Raw genomic sequence first — 20,129 nt, 5'->3', positions numbered from 1 at the left:
GAGGCAGTAATATTGCTATAATAAATAATATTGTATATAATTTTCTAGATACTTATGGAGTATTTTTATGATACATTTCTAGAAGTAGAATTGCTGGGAATTAAAAATTTTAATAGATCTGTCCTGTTGTCCCCTACAAACTATGCTCATTTATGCTTCTAATAGTATATGAACGTTCCTATTTCCTTATGCTTGTATCAACCATCAATGAAATTTTTTTATCTATCTTCTAGCATGTGACTTCCCTAATGACATCAAGAGAAGAGGACAAATCAGGTCTCAGGCAGAAGGAGGCTGTGATATTACCATGTGTACAGACTGAAAAGGATTTTTCACCTTCAAGTTCTTGTGAATCTAAAGAGGAGTCTCAGTCTACACAAGTCCAAGAAAAAGAATTAATTGTTTCTATGGGGTAAACAGTGATAGTCCTTTGATTATATAAAATAAGACAAGAGTTCTTTCAAATATTTTTCATTCTTATTAAGATGTGGTAATGTATTTTAAAGGTGAATATAAAGAATACTGTATTTGGTTTATTTTCATTCATATGGCAGACTGCCTAAAATTGAAAACCAGATTGTATTCAACACCTTTTAATACTTGCCTACTTATATTCACTGTTTGCTTCTTAAGCTCTTACTCAAAGCAGTGCATTTAAAATATACATAATGCATATTTATGAGATATATATTATTTACCTTTTTAAAAATTGTAAAATACATATAAAATTTACCATTTTAAACATTTTTTAAGTGTATGGTCCAGTGGCATTAAGTATATTCACATTGTTGTGCATCCATCACCACCATCCATCTCGAGAACTTTTATCTCCCCAAACTGAAACTCTGTACCCATTAAACAATAACTCCTTGTTCCCCCCTTCCTCCAGTTTCTGGCACCCATGGTTGGACTTTTTTTTTTTTTTTATGGATTTAATATTTTGGGTACCTCATATAAGTTCATTACCTTTAAAGAATCGAAATACCTATGTTGTTTTATAAAACAAGATATATTTATAATCAGAAAGTAATTAGTTTTCCTTTAATAGTATAAAATATTTTTATGGAGAGTTTATGAGAGGAGATTCAAATTTTGTATTTTTACAGAGTTTTCATCTTATTACAGTTAAGCTTCCTGAACTCTTTTTCCCTGTCCCCCCTTTTAGGACTCATAATGTACACACTTTTCAACAAGAGATGAAGGAAAGTGTTATCCAGACTGCTCGACCAGTAAAGGGACGACTTCAGAGACCCAGACCAAATATTAGAAAGACTGGACAGAGGCAAATCATAGAAAAAGGTGAAACCAGAGGCATAATTAAGAAAGAAAGAGCAATACTACAAAAAGATGAAACTAAAAAGAAATTCCTGACTTTGGTAAGTTATTGTTATGTAATTAAATCAAGCCTTTTAATGCATATTAAAATATCAGAAGGTAGCTCAGACTTGGCTTAATGTATAGACATCTGACATTCTACTCAGTGAATACAGAATGTATCTGGTTTTGATTCAGATTTACCATTCTAAATTTTTAAAAAAATGAATATAGATTTATATTTGCCTAACTAATGAAACTATTCATTGTGAAAATTTTTAATCAGTACAAAATGATATAACCACCCCAAATCTCACTATACTGAGATAACCACTGAAAACCTTTTTGACGTATCAGATATATCTCCATGCATGCATGTGTGCATACTTGAGTAAATTTAAATACTAAAATCATCCTATACATGTTATCTTGTAAAATCACTTAATAAGTGACAAGAATACAGAGATACATTATTTTTAATTGCTTCATAACATTCTCTTTTGAATGACAATTTAGTCTTTTACTGATCTTTTGATGTTAGAAACAAATGTTAAGTAATGTAATGCCCATTTCAACAGTTCTGTTTTTCTGTCCTTTCAAATGAAAATCTGGATTTATAATGATAGTAATTATTTGAAACCCCCTTTTTTTAAAAAAAATTATTAGACTTTCTTTTTTGGGATTTACAACAGATGGTTATTGTAGTTTTTAAAGAATTATCTAAACATTATTACTGTGATAATCTTTGAAACTTTCTGAATTAGACAATTTTGCTTTGAACAACAGAGCATGAACGTTGCGTACAAAGTGTGAGTCTTCATTTTTAAAAACTTTAATTTTAAAATACCTTTTTTAACGATTGAAATATTTTAAATATTAAAAAACATATACTAGTATGGTTTTGTCATTTCAGCCAGGAACCGAAACTGAAGTTATATTCTCCAAAAGTTCAGAAGGCAGAATGTATGAAAATCAGAGTGATGTGGTTCTTGTAGATAACCTTCATGTTAACAAAACTAATGTATTAGATGAAAAGATAAGGTGAGTTTGCTTTCGTTTTAAAAGTTTTATTTTTTATTCTAATTTTTGTTTTTCAATTAAAGTTCACATTCAGTATTATTTTATATTAGTTTCGGGTAAAGTGAGTTTGCTTTTAAAACAGAAAAGCATTAAACTTCCCAAAGATAAAGGTTGGGTTTTTACATAATTAATTTTATATAACTTTACATCTTGAAAATTTTATGATAGGATAATTACTAAACTATTTTAAATCTGCTTCTTCAAATACTGTATGAATTGCATGACTGATCTCTTAATTGTGAATTTTCTGAAAAGTTTGGCAAGCATCCTATCCTCATTTTTATTTTAAAACTAGACTTTTATGGTGACAGAGGTTCATAAGTTCTTCATATCTTTAGAAATTTATAACCCGCTGACTAAAATTTATAAATAAGAATTGCTGTGAAGTACTTACTATATGCTTTATTTGGAGCTGTGTCCCAAACAAAATGGTAGGAATGATATCTTTTAAATGGGATATGCTAAAAGAGTGAAGGTATATCAGCCTTACCATTTTTATTACTTGCAATCTGCTTTATTGTTACCGATGTTAAAGCAAGATGTGATAGATTCTTTTTTATAATATAAGGCAGGTTAAAAAAAATAATCTCTTTTTTTCTGGATATAGTTCATCTAATTTACTACATCTAATTTACTACACTGTCTTTGTAACCAGGTTATTATTTTAGTTTGAATTTCTCATTTCATTTGTTTCTGTGTGTGTGTGTATGTAAAAGCCATTCATATTGTTTTTATTTTAAGACAGGCCCAATTTTTCTTTACATTAATTTCAGGTTTTCTTACTAAGCCATTTCTTTATTTCTTTAAACTGGATGTTTAAGTAAAGTGATTGGTGCTTAGAAATATTTTCACTAGAATCATTATAGGTACGTTTGTATTACAAATGCTGTATTTGATTAGATTGATGATTGATTCCATTGACTAATTCATCTCTAAAAATGATTCTAGAGAACACTTTCTGAGGCATTAATCCCAAACATTTAAGGTGAACATATTTCCATCTCTCTGGCTTTTCCTAATTACTATTTATGGATTTATTGTCCATTTAGAATTTAATCTCTTTTTGGCCTTACAGAATTCCATAATTGCCACCAAAAAGAACCTTATATAGTCATTCATTTAACAAACATTTTATTGTTTCCTATGTGCCAGGCATTGTTCTAGGTGTTGACAATATAGTACAGTATAGGGAAAAAAAAACATCTTGTTCTTATGGAGGTTATATTCTAATTGATGAAACAGATTATAAACAAATAAGTTGAATAAATCAGTAATAAATATGTTAAGAAGAATAAAGCAAGTGGGGGAGTAGAGAGTATCATGATTGGGTATTTACTTTTTTTTTTTTTACTACCCTAAAAATACTCTGTGCTCTACTTACTGGTATTTACTTTTTAATGAGAGAATGGTTCATTGAAAGGGTACTAGTAGGGAGAAGATGTAAAAGAAGTGAAGGAACAAGACAAGGGGATGTCTGGGGAAAGAAGGAACAAGGAAGGAAGGGTAGTAGGTGAAGGAAAGGTTAAAGGCTGAGTAGGACCCTTATAAGGATTTTGTTTTTTACTCTAAGTGAGCTTTTAAAGACCAGTAACCTTCAAGGCCCGCCTTTCATAATGCCCTCATCTATAATTGACTAAATAGACTTAGAGGATTTAAATGGCTTGCTCACAGTGACATTGGCAATTTAGTATTTTATAGATTTTATTTTTTATTATTTATTATTATTTATGCTCACAGCACCTGGCTTCCTGGGTGGTCTCCCATCCAAATACTAACCAGGCCCAACCCAGCTTAGCTTCCAAGATTGGACATTGGGCTTGTTCAGGGTGGCATGGCCATAGACCATGGACTGTGGCTCCACTGGGGTGTGACCTTCTGCGTGTAAAGCAGATGTGCTGACTGCTACACTATGGAACCATGTCCAGCAATTTAGTATTTTAAATTTAAGTTTTCAGGATTTATGATTTTCAGACTAGCAGATTCCTATAGTTATATAGGCAGAGCTTCTGAAAGAAATTTTATATATGTCAAACGATTTTATGCTCAGCCTTTGCATTTTTTAAGGAGAGAGATCTAACTTTAATACATGGAAATACACCTCACCCATTTTTCAACCTTTTCTGTTTATGACATTTATTCTTGTGTATCATGACTGATACTTTCTTTAGAGTATTATATTTTGTATAGTTTTTAAGTTAGCTTACTCTTATATTCAGTATTTTCTTTCCCCTTTTGATTTCAGTAGCACATTGCTGCTTAAGAATATATTTTATTCTTTAATACCTTTGTAGAATCACACTTGATTGTAAATAGCTTCTACTTAAATATAATTTGTCTGCCCATATGTTAGCCTACACTGGTACCTATTAACATCATAACCTTGTTAGAATTTCTGTGAACTTCCTTGTTGTTTCACTGCCAGGATAGCTTAGTCAGGTTGGAACATTTGAAAATGTAACTAAGTACTTTCTCTTCTGGGTAATTTATTAGAAATATTACTTAATATTAGTCTTTAATACAGATCTTTCAGAGAATTCATGATAAATATTTATATACCCAGTTATTCTTCATAAATATCTAGATTCCTATTAGTTATAAACTTCCTAATTCAGAATTCAGATTTTTGTTGATTATTCTTCCCAAGAAATCTTATCACAGCTGTTCAGGTTGCCTTGGAAGCTATGACTGTTCTCTTCAATGTTAAAACATTGTCTTTCTCTGATTTTGCAGCTATACATGGGCTATATTGAAATCCTTATTACACTAGCTGTCAGTAAACCCCTCTCTTGAACCAGTAGGACCATGCTTGTTGTGACCATTGTATATTTTGTTCATGCTTCAGAGCCCAGTTGAAGCATTTGTTTAGAGTGCCATTAGGAAATCCATTTTCCAACTGCTGGCATTTTGTTTGTTTGTTTCTAGTTATTACTCTGAAAATTACTTAAAATAGCATGAAACTACAAACCAGAATAAATGAATAAAAGTAAAAAACATTATTGTAAAACTATTCCCCAGGCTGTACAGAAATTGGAAATTATAAAAGCTTTTATGTTTTTCCTTTCATATCAGCGTTTGTGCTTTCATTTTATATGCTTGGTTTTATAGCCAATTTATATGTAGTCCTTTGAACATAGAATTGGTTTGTGTCAAAAATTACTTGATTTAACAGCTGTTACATTAAAAAGGAATTATGAATTTTGTTCTCCGCATGATTTATACTTCATTCTAGACATGAACATAAAATGTGTGTTCCTAGTCCAGCACAATTCCAAAGGCAGTTCCAAAAAGCTGATCCAAATTTGAGAAGAGCACATGGTAAAAAAGCAGAATCAAGTATAGAAAAAGACGGAATAGATAAGAGCGAGGCAAGGAAGCCAGAAGATACTTTGCTGCAGAAAGGAGATTCTGACACCCAGCTCCTTCATAAAGTAAGTTTGAAAAATATAATTTTTATCAGTGGGCTGTATTTTGTCAAGATTATGAAGGAGAACATTAAAAAATAATGTAGTTTTTATGTAGTTTTGCTTTTTGTTTTATTAGTTTTTTGTATTATTACTGAAAATTTAGTGACTTTCCAGTATTATAGAACTTTAGAAACCAGTTGTGTGTGCGTGCGTGTGTGTGTGTGTGTGTGTGTGTGTAAGCTTAGAGCTTTAGGCTAAATGGCCAAATTGAATTACTATAGAGGTTGTTTCCATGGTAATATTAGCTTTTTCTTTTTAAATTTAAGGAAAAAGATGACTTTCTGACATCTACTGAGATTTCAGCAAGAAAAGATTTTGTAGGTTCCAAAGAAGCTGGTTTGGCCAAAAAAGGTGCTCAGTCAGAAGTTGGACCATCAGGAAGTGTTGGACAGAAGACTATAGGGGATAATTCTGTGTCTTCAGTTGTTGAAGAGCAGTATCTCAGTAAACTAACAAGGTAAAGGTTTATGTAACAAATACTTTAGAATAGGAAATAAAAACTTACTCTTTTTGGATGTCCTACCTTACTTAATTTACGGATAGAATAAAAGATGGCTTGTGTAGATTGTTTTTTATCGAAAGATTTCTTTCCCCTTTTGATTTTTATTTACTAAAGTTAATTTTTTAATCTTAGGAATATTATTTTTCTCTATATTTAAAATTTCTGAGTGCTGAGTATATTAGACATGAGCCTGACGAAAGAGTTATATGTAGTGCCTAAATAATTAGGGTGCTGATTTAAATGGGGTCACAAATACAAGTGAAGGGTACGCTTCTTCCATAGTTTTCAAGGAAAGCAGAAGGGAACCTAAGTTCTAAAAAACAACAATGTTCTAGTTCTGTATTTCATTTCCACTTAAATAATAAGGGGAAGAATGACCCAGAAATAAAAATTTGGTATGGAAAATTCGTAGCTAGATAACTAAGAATTAGCTCTGAATGAGAAACTAATAGTAAGTTCCTATCTTTTCTTCATAATGTAAGTTTTTGACAGAATGAGTAGTGGGAATTTTTGTTTTAATGGCTTGAACTGATATTTACTCTGAAAGTTTAATTTTCATTAAATATATCTTTGTGCATGTAGTGACTGTATTGTTATTTTGATTAAACATCCAGCTGTACACAACTGTTAAAAGAATCAAATTACTCTAAAATTGCTTTGAGTCGAAGAACAGCTGTCTCTTCTGCCCCTGGGTGTGAGATAGATCATAGTGAAAAGAGAATGTATCGAAAGATCAAACCACATGTCACCAAAGGGCGTGGATCCAAACGAATTCGGAGTAAGACCTCTAAGAAGGAACCTAAAGCTTCCAAGGCCATCCTGGTGACGCTTCGGGCTTCACAGGAAGAGGACGAAGATGATGCTGAAGATTTTGAGTCTGTCTATGAAGAAGAAAGCTATCATCTTGCTCCAGAGGAAGTAAACAAAGCTCCAGTGTTTGTACCTGTGGGTCTCAGATCTCCTGAACCTGTTCCTGCTCAGATCGAGGAAACTATGGAAGAGGTAGTTTGTTTTTGAAATGTTTGGAACTTTATCTTGTCTTTTCTTTTAGTGGATCATTTTTTCTCCTTTTGGTAATTAGAATTTGTAGAGTTCATTTTCTAAATAATCTCTACCAAATGTAATTTGTTTGGGGCCTGGTGGATAGCCAAAGGAACCAGTAGAAATAGGCTTGTGTGATCTATTGTAATGACTTAGCCCATACGGCCCATACCCAGCACAAGGTTAGCAGTATAACAATAATGATAGAAATCTGACTTCACTTGTATCTGGAGGCTGCTTAGTCTACTTTATGATCAATTAAAAAAATTTGGCAGGTGTTTTCTAGTAACTTTGTGGTAGGCTGAAGTTGATCTCTAGTTGGTAGAGAAGGTAAATGGGACATTTAAAAAATTATGGTGAAACATAATTAACAAAATTTACAATCTTAACCATATTTAAGTGTATAGTTCAGTGACATTTAGTACATTCATATTGTCGTGCTATGCCATCATCACCATCCATCCACAAAACTTCCTTCATTTTGCAAAACTAAAACTCTGTACCCATTGTTATCTCTTCCCCTCTAGGCTGTGCAACCACCATTCTACTTTTGTCTCTATGCCTTTAGGTACTTCATGTAAATAGAAGTATATAGTATATGTTCTTTCTGTGACGAGTTTATTTTACTTCACATAATGTTTTCAAGGTTCATCTATATTGTCGCATGTGTCAGAATGTCCTTTTTAAAGGCTGAATAATATTCCTTTGTGTATACATACTACATTTTGTTTATTCTTCTGTCAATAGATAGATGGGTTGCAGCCACCTTTGGGCTATTGGAAAGAATGTTGCTGTGAACATGGGTGTGCAAATATCTCTTCTAACTCCTGTTTTTATTTTTTTGGGGGGTATACTTAGAAGTGGCATTGCTGGGTCATATGGTAAATTATGAATCTATTTATAATTTTTTTCTGTAACTGCCATACTGTTTCCCATTATCAGCTGCAATGTACATTCCCATCAATAATATGTACAAGGGTTCTAATTTCTTCACATCTTCACCCACACTTGTCTCTTTCTTTCTTTTTTTTTCCTGTTTTTTTTTTTTTTTAATCTAAAAAATAGCCATCCTAATGGATGTGTGGTAGAGGAACATATTACTTCAACTTACTTTATTATAAAACTTCTTACTCTTTTGTCTCTTAGTCTGGTATTCCAACTTTGTAACTTTAAAGTTCTCTGCTCAGCATCAGTTTTCAGTAATTTACTTGGCTTATAGAATAGTATAATCAGTTTTTACTGCAAACTTCATAATAGTTTCTGAGTCATTTGAAATAGAATTAGGGGTTAACTGAGATGGTATTGATGATAATAATAAAATAAGTAAGAAACATAAAACAATTTAAGTAATATCAAGTTAATCCAGAATTAACAGATTACTGGATCTGTAAATTCACATTTATGAATGACTGGCCATACACACCCTTAGTTATTCACTGTTAACAACATGCTAGATATTTTAAAGTTAATGAGTTAGAAGTGTTGAAGCTACGTAAATATGATGCAAAATGAAGTTGTTTCTTGTAATCAGAAGTTCAAAGTAATTATAGTGAATTTGCATTTTAGTTAAAATTAAAAATGCAGAAGGAAAATTAATTTTGTGCAAAGACAGCTCGTTAACACTGCATGTGAGTTCATTTAGCTATATGTTTTTATTTTACAAATTTCTTTGGGCGAAAGGCAGATTGGTAGTGAAAACTAATATCAGAATTTTCTGAAAATCGAGTTTCAGGATTTATTCCTGAATTAACAGAATGCCTTCTTAAAGAGCGTTAATCATAATAATTGAGTAAGGAAAACTTAAATTATATTTCTTATAGCCAGAGTACTAAGGCAGAGAAATTATTTATATGTTAGAAGATGTTCCCTTTACAAAGCATTGAAATACAATGGTATATTATTAAATGATAAAGGGATATAAATTATTGATAAAATTATTGATATAAATTATTGACCTTGAAACTTTGAAAACATTGTGCTAAGTGAAAGAAGCCAGTTAGGAAAAATCACATATTATGTGATTCTATTCATATGAAATGACCAAAATAAGACAATCTCTGGAGATAGAAAGTAGATTAGTGGTTACTCAGGGATTTAGAGATGAAGGGTTGAGTGTGTGTAACTAATGGGTATGAGTGTCATTTTTTGAAGTGATGAAAATGTTCTAAAAGTGTCTGGTGATGGTTGTACATATTTGTGCATAATCTAAAAAGCATTGAATTACATTAAATGAGTGCATTTTATGATATGTAAATTCTGTCTCAGTAATGCTGTTTAAAAATAAAGCTTTGAAACTGTATGGTGCTCAGTGAACCAACTTAAAAAAGAAGTAACAGAAATGTAAAGTCAAAGAATAAAACAACAGTACACATTAGGCGTTCTGTATTCGTTTATGTACTACTTAGCTATAACAGTTCTCATTTAAAATAATCAACAGTAGGTGTCATGTCCCAGTTTGGCCACCCTCTAGAAATATTTATTCCCCTGATCAATGAAAGTCAGTATTTTTCCCTGTGAACAACAATAAGTATAGAATCCTGGACTAAAGGGATAATTTTCAAAATAACAGTAATTTTTAAATTAAAGGAGAGAAGATTTAAAAAGATGTGATTGGCATTAAGTATCAATATATAATCTTCATTTTTCTTTTCTCTTCTGGACTTCATGCAAACTGAGGAAACACAGTCCATGTAAAGTGGAAATATGTTGAAATCCCACTCCAGTCAGTTTTAATGAGGACCACTAATTACAGAACCATTTCCCTGACCGTGGTGGGGGTGTACATATAATCTGTTTAAATGTTTTTAACTCATCTCTAGTATAGTACTTAGGACAATTTATAATTAGTTGATTATATATCTGTTTTTCTTAGATTGTGAGTCCCTTGAGGGCACAGACCAAACTTGTCTCATTTAGCTTTGTATCCTTGAACCTGTAGCCCTTTAGTTTTTAAGAAGTACTCCATAAATGTTAACAGACTGATAAGAGAAATTATGGGAAAGTAGGGATAAAAGTGTGAATAATGGAAAGTGAAAAGCTAGGTACTAAGAATATTAGCCTTGGAAATTTTGCTTACTGGTTATAAGAATCATAGATCCCTGAAAAACCTTAAATGTTTTACTTTTGCCAAATCGATGTCAAATCAATTTAAGAATAACTATTTCAGTTATTCAATCGTGTATGAATGGATTATTTCTTCAGTTGAACATTTTATTTTACTTGTTTTGCTGTATGTAGTATGCCAAAATGAAATGAGATTTCTTATTTTGACAGCTTGAAATAACTGTGAATGTCCCAGATATAGGATTTATAACTGTTGATGAACATCAGTTCTCAAACACAGATGTGACCACTCAGGAAATGAAACAAGAAGAAAATTTGAATGCATTATCAGTTGTAAGTATCCATTTTAATTTTTTTTTTTTAAATAAATGGATCTTTGCTGGTTTTTGGTATTTTTTTTTCTTTTAAATTATATCTGGGGGTGATATTGGTTAATAAAATTATAGGTTTCAAGTATACAGTTCAATATCTGTATACTGCACTGTGTGTTCACCACCCAAAGTTGAATCTCCTTTCATCACCATATAGTTGGCCCCCTTTACCCTTATTTACCTTCCTCCTCCCCCCTTTCCCTCTGGTAACCACTAAAACTGTTGTCCGTGTTCATGAGTCTGTTTGTCTTGTTAATTTGTTGCTTTCAGTTTTATACCCTACATATAAGGGAAATCATATTGTTCTCAACTTTTTCTCTCTGACTTATTTCGTTTAGCAAGAGAATCTCAAGATTCATATTATTGCAAATGGCAATATTTCATCTTTCCTTATGGCTGAGTAATATTTCATTGTATAGATATACTACATCTTTTTTTTATCCAGTCATCGATTGAAGGGCATTTTGGTTTCCATGTCTTGGCAACCAAGAATAATGTTGCAGTGGACATGGGGGTTTATATATCTTTCCGAATAAATGTTTTCAAATTTGGGGGGTAGATATCTGGAAGAGGGATTGCTGGGTCATATGGTAAATCTATTCTTAATTTTTTGAGGAACTTCCATACTGTTTTCCATAGTGGCTGTACTAATTTACATTTCTACCAGCAGTGGATGAAGGTTCCTTTTTGCCCACAACCTCTCCAACACTTGTTATTACTTCTTTTGTTGATAATACCCATTCTTACAGTGGACAAGTTCTTAGAAATATATATCCTTCCTAGACTGAATCATGAGGAACTGGAAAGTCTAAATAGACTGATCAATAGTAAGGAAATTGAAACGACCATCAAAAACCTCCCCAAAAGTAAAAGTCCAGGACTAGATGGCTTTACTAGTGCATTCTACCAAACGTCCAGAGGTGATTTAATACCTGTTCTCAAACTCTTCCAAGAAATTGAAAAAGAGACAATACTCTTAACTCATTTTATGAGGCCAACATTACCCTAATCCCAAAACCTGCTAAGGATAGCACAAAAAAAAGAAAACCATAGACCAGTATCTCTGATGAATACAGTTGTAAAAATCCTAAACAAAATACTAGTAAATTGAATACATTAAAAATATTGTACATCACAGTCAAGTGGGGCTTGTTTCAGAGGCACAAAGGATGGTCCAACATACACAAATCAATTAATGCAATATACCACATACACAAAATAAAGGGTAAAAATCATATATCAATAGATGCAGAAAAAACATTTGACAAGATATAGCTTCTATTTATGATTAAAATACTTAAAATGAGTATAGAAGGAAAGTACCTCAACAACATAAAGACTGTATTTGACAAACCCTCAGCTGATATTGTACGTAATAGTGAAAAACTAGAAACCTTCCCTGTAAGATCAGGAACAAGACAAGGTTGTCCACTCTCACCACTCTTATTCAATATAGTGTTAGAAGTCCTAGCTTAGAGCATCAGGCAAGAAAAAGAAAGAAAAGGTATCCAAATTGGGAATGAAAAAGTCGACATGATTCTCTATATAGAAAACCCTAAGACTTCACCAAAAAACTATTGGAAACAATAAACAAATACAGTAAAGTTGTAGATACAAAATCAACATACAAAAATCCATAGCGTTCCTATACACTAACAATGGAATTCCAGAAAAATGAAAAAAGCAATTTTTCAATTGCAACAAAAAGAATAAAATACCTAGGAATAAACTTAACAAAGCATGTGAAGGACCTATATACTGAAAACTATTTAAAAGGAATTAAAAAAGACATAAAGAAATGGAAAGATATCTATGTTCATGGAAGACTGAATATAGTAATTAAAATGGCCATATTATCTGAAGCAATATGTGGATTTAATGCAGTCTCCATCAAAATCCCAATGGAATTTTTTAAAGAAATAGAACAACAACAACAAAAAATCATCAGAGTTGTATGGAATCACAGAAGACCCCAAATAGCCAAAGCAATCTTGAGAAAAAAGAACAAGGCTGGAGGTAGCATACTGCCTGACTTCAAATTATACTACAAAGCAATAATTATCAAAATAGCATGGTATTGGTAGAAAAACAGACACAGACAAATGGAACCGAATTGAGAGCCCAGAAATAAACTCCTGCATATATGTTCTAGTTTTAATTTTTTACTTAGTTTCAAAGGATGGTGTTTATTTTGAAAGCTTGAGGTTAACAAGCAGTTCTTAGCTAATTTCTATCATGTCAGAAGCTGTAAGAGTGAATAATAGAAACTAATGAATAATCTATAGGTTTTATATTTGACTTGAAAAGAATTGATTTGTGTGTGTGTGTGTGTGTGTGTCTCTGTCTTTATCCTCAGGGACATGTTAAAATTCTGTTGCATTAACTAATATAAATTTTTTGGAATATATTTAGTTATATTTTACTTGATATTCTTCCTTATTTGATTGGTATTTATTTTTACAACATTTTTAGAATAGCTTTATTAAGATACAAGTCACGCACCTTAAAATTAATGCATTAAAAGTGTACAATTAAATGGTTTTTAGTATATTTACAGATATGTGCAAACATCATCACAGTTCTTTTTATTACCTCAAAAAGAAACATGCCCATTAGCAGTTCAGCTGTTGCTCTCCATTCCCTTCTAACTCTCCGCATGCCTAGCCAACCAATAGTCTACTTTCTGTCTTTATAGATTTGTCTATTCTGGACATTTAATCTAAATGGACTCATGTGATACGGTCTTTTTTGTTTGCCTTTTTGCGTAATGTTTTCAAGGTTCATCTTGTGGCATGTATCAGTACTTCATTCTTTTTTGTGAACAAATAATAGTACATATGGATAGACCACATTTTGTTCACTTGTTCATGGATGTTTAGGTCGTTTCCATCTTTTGACTATTGTACTTGATGCTACTATAAACATTTGTACACAAGTTTCTGTACGGACATATGTTTTCATTTCTCTTGGGTACATTCCTAGGAGTGCAATTGCTGTGTCATATGATGACTCTGTGTTTAATCATTTGAGGAACTAGTAAACTTTTCCAAAGCTGCTACAGCATTTTACATTCCCACCAGCAGTGTATGAGAGGGTTCCAGTTTCTTCACATGCCAACATTTGTTACTTGACTTTTTGGATCTGACCATTCTAGTGGATGTGAAAAGGTACTTCATTATGGTTTTGCTTTGTATTCCCTAATGATTAATGATGTCAAGCATCTTTTCATATACTTATTGGACATTGTTAACCCATTTATTAAAAAAGTGCAGCTTGCTGCAAACGTTAATTTTACGTAAACATGCTCTTTGAGGCTGAAGCAAATCTTATGATTTTCAGTGTGAAAAGAAAATATAAAAACTGTTTTTGGAGTAATTCTTAAACAACTTGTCTCTAATCCTAGTGTAACAGAAATATATATGATGATCTCTAGTTCATAATTTATCTTCATGTGGTTAAATTTCAAAGCATGGAACAACAGAAAGCGGAACATCTAGGATTTGACATTTTTAGCGATCAAGGATTACTCTATTTTGTAAATGAAAATACCACTACTAAAAACAGAATGCTATAAATAGAATGGTGTGATTTGTTTCCAAAGACTATTGATATAATAGAGCAATATGAAAATAATAAAGCAAGATATTTTGTGGCAAACTTTTGGGGTAATGTTAGGATTGTAGTCTGCGATTTATATCAGGGTAAATGCTATAGCCACAAACGCCGCTGGCAAGCATTCTTGGGACAAACAGGAAATGGGTTAAATCTTTGGAGAAATTTCTATTCAGAGCCTTTGCCAATTAAAAACAAAATTATTGGTGTGTGTCTTTTTATTATTGAGTTGTATGAATTTTTTTGATATACAGTAGTCCCCTCTTATATACAGAGGATGCATTCCAGGACCCCCTCCTCCACTTGATGCCTGAAACCATTATTACTACCAAACCCTATAAATACCATATTTGTGTCTATATGTACATACCTATGGTAAAATTTGATTTATAAATTAGACATAATAAGAGATTAACAGCAACAATAATAAAGTAGGACAATTATGGCAGTTTACTGTAATAAAAGTTATTTGTGGTATCTTTCAGAATATCTTATTGTACTGTATGTACAGTGTGGATGTACTACTAGACAAAATGATGATTTATGTACTAGGTAGGTTAGAGTCAAGATAGCTTAAGAGTTCATTATGTTACAGAGAATGAGGTGCAATTTAAAACTTATGAATTGTTTATTTCCGGAATTTTCCATTTAATATTTTTGGACTGCCGTTGACCACAGGAAACTGAAACCATGGAAAGTTAAATTGTGGATAAGTGGAGACTACTGTATTCTGATACAAGTCCCTTTCAGATATATGAATTGTAAATACTTCTCCATCCTGTGGGTTGTTCATTTTCTTGATACAAAGCCTTCTTTGTCAAAGTCAAGATTCTAAAAATTTACTTCTATTTTTCTTATAAAAGTTTTGTAGTTTTAACTATAGTTTTACATTTCGGTCTTCAATCCATTGTAAGTAAATTTTTATATATGTTCTAAGGTTAGAGTTCTACTTCATTCTTTTGCATATGACTATCCAATTGTCACACCTTCGAAAAGACTATTCTTTCTCCACTGAATGGTCTTGTATTCTTGTTGAAAATCAGTTGGCCGCAGATGTATGTATTTATTTCTGGATTCTCAGTTCTATTCCATTGATTTATGTATCTATCTTTGTGCTGGTGATGCTCTTTTGATTACTGTTACTTTGTAGTAAGTTTTGGAATTGGGAAGTGTAAGTCATCTTACTTTATACTTGTTTACAGAATTGTTTTGGTTATTGTGGATCCCTTGCAATTTCATATGCATTTTTAAATCAGTATGTCAATTTCTATAAAGACAGCAACTAGAATTCTGTTTGGGATTTTACTGAATCTGTAGGTCAGGGTTTTTTTTGTTTTTTTGAGGGGCTGGGGAGTATCTATTGCCATCTTATTGTTGAGTCTTCCAATCCATGCACATGGAATATTTTCCCATTTATTTAGATCTTTGATTTCTTTCAACAATGTTTTGTAGTTTTCAGACTATAAGGCTTTCAATTTCTTTATTACATTTATTTTCAAGTACATTGTTTTTGATGCTATTATGAATGGAACTGTTTTCTTAATTTCATTTTTGGATTGTTTTACAAGTGTATAGCAATACAATTGAATTTAGTATAATTGTGTTATATACTGCAACTTTACTGAATTCAATTATTAGTTCTGATAACTGAACTAATTAGCTTTTTAGTGGATTCCTTAGGTTTTTCTACATATATGCTCATGGCATATGTGAATAGAGCTACTTCTGTTTTTTTGGTTAAGTTTCCTAGGGCTGCTGTACCAAAGTACTACAAACTGGGTGGCTTAAAACCACAGAAAGTTATTCTTTCATTTCTAGAGGCCAGAATTCTAAAATTAAGGTGCCATCAGTGATGGCTCCTCATGGAGGCTTGAGGAAGAAACCATCCTATTCCTTTCTCTTACCTTCTGGCAGTTGCTGGCAGTCCTTGTCATTCCTTGGGTTTTGGCAGCACAATTCCAACCTTTGCCTCCATTACCACATGGTGTTCTCCCTGTTTGTATGTTTTAGTTTCTTTTCCTCTTATATGGACATGAGTCATACTGGATTGGGGTCAACCCTAATCCTATAAGGCTTCATCTTAATTTGATTATGTTGACAAAGACCCTATGTCACGTTCATGGCACTGGGGGTTAAGACTTCAACACATCTTTCTAGGGGTCACAATTCCATTTGTAACACTTTCCAGTCTGGATAGCCTTTATTTCATTTGCTTGCCTAATTATCCTGCCTAGACCTTCCAGTACAGTGTTTAATACAAGTGACAAGAGTGGACATTCTTGTCTCATTCCTGGTCTTAGGGGAAAGCATTCAGTCTTGATGTTAGCTTGATGTAAGTTTGATGTTAGCTATGATTTTTTCATAGATGCCCTTTATCAGATCACAAAAGTTCCATTCTGTTTCTAGTTTGTGTATTTTGTCATGAAAGGGTATTGAAATTTGTCTCATGCTTTTTCTGCATCTGTTGAGATAATCATGTGATTTTTGGTTTTTTATTGATATGATGTATTAAATTACTTAAATTTTGGATGTTAAACCAAAAAATTGCATCCCTGGGATAAATCTTACTGATATGTAATTTTATTTGTTACTGGATTTGATTTGATAGTATTTTATTGATTTTTTGTGTTCATATTCATAATAGATATTGGTCTGTTATTTATTATGAATATGATACCAGGTTCTTGTGTCAGTAGCTGAAATCTTGGTCCTCCTAGGAAGAAAGCCCTCCAACTGAGACCTGCAGGGAGAAGAGGCCCTGTTTTCTTGGTTGTAGCAGTTTGAGGTGGAGTCTCTGCCTTGCTGAGCTGGGAGGAAGGAGGAGAAGTGTTAGTTCAAATACCACGGACTTTTACCTTTGTTCTTGAGTTTTCATTGGTTTTCTAAATAGATGTTTCTTACTCATTTGCCCTTAGGGCTGTTTCCAGAAGCTTAAATAGTTATTTTTAAATAAATTTTACCAGTTTCAGTGGGGAGAGGGTCAGCAGAACGCCTCATGCTGTCAGGCTAGACACTGATCCTGTAATTTCTTAATTTATTAAAATTCATTTAAGTTTTAAGCCTCCTAGTAGTATAAAAACTTTGTGGTAGTCTTTAGACTTTGGTTTACACTGGGTTGGAACTAGTGGCAGATACGACTGAAGTTGAATTATGAAAATACAGAAGTAAAGTGACAATGGTATATGCATTGCAATGTGATCGGAGGTAAAATTTGCATATAATACAAGGCAAAGTTAAAAAAATGAACCAAGAGACAAAAGAATTTGGCTTTAAATTGTTTCTGTCCTTGTTTATAAAATTTTATGAATAATTGTAATTTAAGGGGGAAAAAACCAGTTTCCACTTCATTGTAATCAAAAGCATAAAAAGACCTGTGAAACAGTGCCTTTTGAGCTACAGAATATGTATTTGGGGAAATATGTAATATATTGCTTTTCAACTCTTTCAGGAGATGACCACAGGTGAACAATCCCGTGATGAAACAGGTAACTGTTAATAGGGACACTGTTAAAACTACTTGGTTAACACTAGCATGATGTCTTAGTAGTGGTGGTAGTTAGTAAATGAGTCATTTTGCTGGAGAGTTGACCCAAAAAGATTGAACTGTGAATGTGATCTCTAGGAGAAATGTGGGTTCTGGGAATGTTACTTTATTTTTTGTTTATTTTATTATTTATTATTTCTTTATTTATTATGGTGACATTGGTTAATGAAATCCAGTAAATTTCAAGTGTACAGTTCAACAGAAAGTTATGTATATATTGTTGCATTGTGTGTTCACTGCCCATAGTTAGATTCCTTTCTGTCACCACATATTTGACCCCTTTTATCTCATCTACCTCCTCCTGAAATGTTACTTTAGAAAGTGAATCAAGACAATAAAAATTAAAAATAAAATGAGTTAAATGTTTAATATAAAGTATTTTTTTCTCCGATCTACACAGACGCATTTTTCTTTGCAGGTAGTAAGTTATTTAAATGGGATGGAGGCATTTTCAGTGAATAAAAGCCAATAGGTCATTATTTCTTTATTCGTAGTATGTAAGCTGAATAAAACATTACCTTTGTAAGAGATTAGTGTACAGAGGATATTGAAACTTGTTGCAAGAGAATAAGTACTTGAATTAAAAACCTTTTCTATGTAAACAAACTTAAATTTCCAGATTCACTCTACTGTTTTAATGTTAATATATTTTCTCACAAGGTACCAATGACGGAAGCACAGAAGCTGCCATAACTTTACTTACAATGGGAGATCTAGTGTTACAGTCAGAGATCAGTTCAGAACAAAGTGATGGTAAGAATGCAAGATAAGTCTTCAGGAAAAGAAACTTTTAAAATCTAACTTTGAAGAAATTATATCCACATTTTAGTAATAATACCTGTCTTTTACATTTGAAGATTGTATCACTTTGTCGTTTTTCCAGAAAAGATAATATGTTTGTGTTGATTTATCCAACTTAGCCCCTTTAGATGTAGTGGCCACCATTTCAAGATAGTGTACTTGTTTTATAAAGAATAACTTGTGTTTGTGGAATAGTTAATCTAGTGATTCCTTTACCTTTGTCATCATAAACATCATTGGTTAACTAAGCTCATTGGTCACTGATGACTTTATATATGTTTCTTTAGCAACACAGTTACATGACATAGACAGTATGAAGGGGCAATAGCAGTCATTAAGATCATTTGCTTTAGACAGTACTGTTAGTATGGACTAAGCCAAAAGATGTGTTAACCCAGAGTTTTAATTTTCAAGAGAAGCTATGGTTTTTACTATCTAAGTAACGTCTACTTTAAGTATAGTAAATGCATAATTATGTTAAGTATATTTCTGTTAATTATTTTGACTGGTGATGAATTGGCCTGCCATTTATTATAGGTGTTAGACTTTCAGGCCTATAACTATATATTTATTAGGAAACTCTGATTTATCTTCTCTATGGGGCTCCTTTCTCAATGGCAGAATGTTGCATTGGAGCCTGTCACAAACCTCTAGATTTTAAAAACTGTAAATGAAGGCAATCCTATCTTGAAATTCATTTGAGGTTATGTAGTTACCGAAAATAAAAAGATTTATTTTTACTTATAATAGCACAAAAATTTCAATCAGTAAGAATTAGTAAGCTTAGAATAGAGTCAAATCGCTGGCATGAAATACGAGATCACAAAATTAAATTTGGAGCCAAAAAGGGGCAAACTTTAAAAACAATATATAATTTTATAATAGCTGAATGTTAAAAGATTTATTTTATTTGGACATCTGTATTTGGTCAATTTTAATTTTCCATTTTTTTCTACAGTAGCAGTATGTGTATTTCCTGATGTTCCTTCAGAGGATAAAAGCCATATTCCTTTTAGCCCAGATGATGTAAATTATAAAATTGTTCATGAAAGTCAGGAGCTTTCTTCGCTTGACAGTAGTACACCTCCATCATTAGAAGAAAACAAGATTGTATTGGAGGAGCAGAGTCCTAAAGAAGAAATTGGTTTAAAGGAGAAAGTAAAGGGAAACACTGTATCAACCAGGTTTATTTTGCTTTATTAAACTATTATTTCTTTTGAGTTTTACTAAAAACTAAAGTACAGTATTCAGTTAATAAATGTATTTAAACCAACCATCAACATAGTTGATAGCTTTACATAATGCTTATATAAATGTAAAGTAGACAGTGCTGATTT

General features: G+C 32.1%; 1 protein-coding gene across 9 annotated transcripts in view; it reads left to right on the top strand.

Moving 5' to 3' along the window:
• The window catches only part of BDP1 (B double prime 1, subunit of RNA polymerase III transcription initiation factor IIIB), a 75,864-nt gene that overhangs the window by 37,915 nt on the left and 17,820 nt on the right, over window positions 1-20,129 (top strand). For 7 of the 9 annotated variants that reach the window (XR_004952410.1, XR_004952409.1, XM_036225407.1 and 4 more), the window contains exons 20-29: window positions 234-412; window positions 1,166-1,376; window positions 2,228-2,355; window positions 5,624-5,822; window positions 6,125-6,315; window positions 6,975-7,362; window positions 10,675-10,797; window positions 17,896-17,932; window positions 18,652-18,744; window positions 19,751-19,976. Coding sequence is in view for 7 of the 9 variants with exons in the window: in XM_036225407.1 (XP_036081300.1) it covers window positions 234-412; window positions 1,166-1,376; window positions 2,228-2,355; window positions 5,624-5,822; window positions 6,125-6,315; window positions 6,975-7,362; window positions 10,675-10,797; window positions 17,896-17,932; window positions 18,652-18,744; window positions 19,751-19,976 (1,775 nt within the window). In the remaining 2 variants the exon portion in view is untranslated. The remainder of the gene's footprint in view (window positions 1-233; window positions 413-1,165; window positions 1,377-2,227; window positions 2,356-5,623; window positions 5,823-6,124; window positions 6,316-6,974; window positions 7,363-10,674; window positions 10,798-17,895; window positions 17,933-18,651; window positions 18,745-19,750; window positions 19,977-20,129) is intronic. The other 2 variants (XM_036225408.1, XM_036225406.1) reach the window with 2 other exon arrangements.

This window comes from Rousettus aegyptiacus, unplaced genomic scaffold (genome assembly GCF_014176215.1).
Source record: "Rousettus aegyptiacus isolate mRouAeg1 unplaced genomic scaffold, mRouAeg1.p scaffold_m13_p_8, whole genome shotgun sequence".
In the NCBI taxonomy this organism is placed as follows: Eukaryota; Metazoa; Chordata; class Mammalia; order Chiroptera; family Pteropodidae; genus Rousettus; species Rousettus aegyptiacus.
The sequence above is the reverse complement of the archived record's forward strand: the minus strand, read 5'-3'. Positions and strand labels throughout refer to the sequence as shown.